The 2,858-nt window shown below is 46.5% G+C and overlaps 1 protein-coding gene across 1 annotated transcript in view; it reads left to right on the top strand.

Annotated features, from left to right (window-relative positions):
* LOC110305675 (C-C motif chemokine 6) overlaps positions 1 to 2,574 on the top strand; it is a 5,334-nt gene extending 2,760 nt beyond the window's left edge. The window contains exons 2-4 of the mRNA XM_021177740.2: positions 1,182 to 1,229; positions 1,554 to 1,665; positions 2,035 to 2,574. Of these exons, the coding sequence (XP_021033399.1) occupies positions 1,182 to 1,229; positions 1,554 to 1,665; positions 2,035 to 2,149 (275 nt within the window). The 3' untranslated portion in view covers positions 2,150 to 2,574. The remainder of the gene's footprint in view (positions 1 to 1,181; positions 1,230 to 1,553; positions 1,666 to 2,034) is intronic.
* Positions 2,575 to 2,858: the final 284 nt, after the last annotated feature.

Here is a 2,858-nt window from a genome sequence, read left to right as displayed (position 1 = left end):
TCTCTCTCTCTCTCTCTCTCTCTCTCTCTCTCTCTCTCTCTCTCTCTCTCTCTCTCCCTCTTTCCCTCTCTCTCTTTCTTCCTTCCTTCTTTTCTTCTTTCCTTTCTTTCTTCCTTCCTTTCTTTCTTTCTTTCAAGATTTATTTCATTTATGTGAGTACACTGTATCTGTCTCAGACACACCAGAAGAGGGCGTCAGATCTCATTACAGGTGGTTATGAGCCACCATGTGGTTGCTGGGAATTGAACTCCGAACCTCTGGAAGAGCAGTCAGTGCTCTTAACTGCTTAGCCAGCTCTCCAGCCCAACCAGAGACTTTTCTATGTGCAAAATGAAAGCAACCACTTGGACCCACTTGGACAAGATTCTGAGCAGCAGAGTCTTGGTGTGACCTAAGAGCAATTTGCTACCTAGTTAGATGGGACCACCGTCCTTCCTGCTGGCTTAACTACTCTAACCTGAACACACACACACACACACACACACACACACACACACACACACACACAGAGAGAGAGAGAGAGAGAGAGAGAGAGAGAGAGAGAGAGAGAGGAGGCTTGAGCCTGTCTCTTATGCCAGATACAATCTAAGAAACGTAGTAACAAAATAACGTTCCTACATTATCTTTATACTAATGGGACAAATATAGTTTAAAAAACAAAACTTCACCACACTATGAAGGACATCATACCACCAAATGGGTTGCTAAGAAATTTGTTTCTAGAGTCCCATAGATGGCAGATGTGTAGACACAACTGGCCTATGACAAACTGCACTTTCAGTTAACTTACCTGTGTTAGGTTTGCAGCTCATCTTTAGTACTTTAGAGTCAACAGAATGTTTTTATTTCTGAAATATTTTCAAAGGGTCACAGGGTGGAGAAAATGTCATAGTAACAAGACACACTATCCTGGAGCAGGCCTTTGACCCAGACGGGTTAACAGAGATCCAACAACAGAACCTGCTACCTTCAGATGGGAGAAGGGGAGTCGGGCATGGAGGTGCACACAGTGTTCTTAGCACTCCAAGTTTGGTGCTGTAGAATTGATATTTCAGGCCACCCTGGGCTGCAAGATCTTGCTTTGTTCACCAAAACCTAAGGGTGGAATATGTGGTGAGTGGTGGGGCGATTATAATACAGCAACCATGAATTTATTTCCCCACCTTTTCTGCTTCTTCCAGAAATGGAAAAAGAAGATCGTCGCTATAACCCTCCAATAATCCATCAAGGTAAATGACCAGATATGACATGTTTAAAGGGGCTGGGTGGATATGCCATTATAGCTTCACCTCCCCCCATGGCAGAACAGGATGGAAGGGTCCTGAAGGTGCTGAGCATCTCTGGAAAGAGTGAGACGTGGTATGGAGACTCACCCCAGTGATGCCTTCTCTGCATATACCTGGGTGCCCTGAGTCCACCTGCTAAGAACAGAAGCATCCCTTGAGTTCTAACCCTTCTCAATTTCCATGATACGCTTCTCCCCACGCCCCACCCCCCCACACACACACACTGCACTCTTGAGAGCAATGGCCTGGCCATTTGTCTTCCTACAGGCTTTCAAGACTCTTCTTCAGACTGCTGCTTCTCCTATGCCACACAGATCCCGTGTAGAAGATTTATAGGTTATTTCCCCACCAGTGGTGGGTGCATCAAGCCGGGCATCATGTAAGTGTCAAACTCACTCAGTGTGTGTTATGGGGAGAGGGAGCCTCCAGGATCTTAGGTGACCTGGTGGATAGACTTCCAGAAAAGGCCAATCCTTGGATCTCACCAGGTGGCGGGGGGGGGGGGGGGGGGGGGTTTGGGGGGATACTTCAGGGTGTAGAGAAGGAGATAGCTGACAGAGTCATTCCATGAGTCCTTAGAGAACNTCACAGGTCTAGAGGGGACCCCAGAGAGGGGATGATGGTGCTGAGCTACCTCCTGGAAAGAACAGACTGTTGAGTGGACAATCAGAGGGTCCAGAGAACAGGGATCCCCTTCTCTCTTTACTACAGAGCTCTGTTTGTAATCTTTCTTCTCCTTTTTCTTCAGCTTTATCAGCAGGAGGGGAATCCAGGTCTGTGCCGACCCCAGCGATCGGAGAGTTCAGAGGTGCCTAAGCACTCTGAAGCAAAGCCCAAGACCTGGGAACAAGGTCATTGCTTGAGCAGGCATTGTCACCACTTTCTTCTGTCTTCCCCAGTGACTGCCTGCCTAGGAGACCTTGTTTTTATAGATATTTAAAGCATTTATCCTTCTGTTCAGGATTAGAGCAGTCAACAGTATTCATGTGGACTCCGCCTGACACAGTTAGAGCCATCTGGAGTTGTAAACATCAAGATTGTCTTTGAGTAATTGTTGGGTTTTCTTGCGGTTTCTCAGCAGATTATAAATGGATAAATTATTAGGGTAGTCTTTGGGGCTTTGGAATGTGTCTGGTTCTGATACAAGCTTAAGCTGGGTAATATCCAGCTGAGATGAAATCAGTTTTGCCCTAGGCCATACATATGTCCAGCTTTGTCCGTTCCCAGTTGTTCGCCTTGCCACAATAGAGCAATGAGCGCCCCCAATAAAGTCCACTCCATGTAGCCACAGGTCTGACTGTCTCTTTCTTCAGATTCATAGAACTATGGGGCCAGTCTGAAACTGGTCTCTTGGGGTGAAATTATCTCACTCACTCACCTTGAGTACAGGAGGGAGATGGAATCATATAACTTTGAATATTCTAAACAAAAAGACGTCATGGTATAATTTTTAAAAAATTAAGAACACGGTTTAGCTGGGCGTGGTGGCGCACACCTTTAATCTCAGCACTTGGGAGGCAGAGGCAGGCGGATTTCTGAGTTCGAGGCCAGCCTGGTCTACAGAGTGAGTTC

The sequence above is a fragment of the Mus caroli genome, chromosome 11, assembly GCF_900094665.2.
Source record: "Mus caroli chromosome 11, CAROLI_EIJ_v1.1, whole genome shotgun sequence".
NCBI lineage: Eukaryota > Metazoa > Chordata > Mammalia > Rodentia > Muridae > Mus > Mus caroli.
This window is presented reverse-complemented; position numbering and strand designations above follow the sequence as displayed.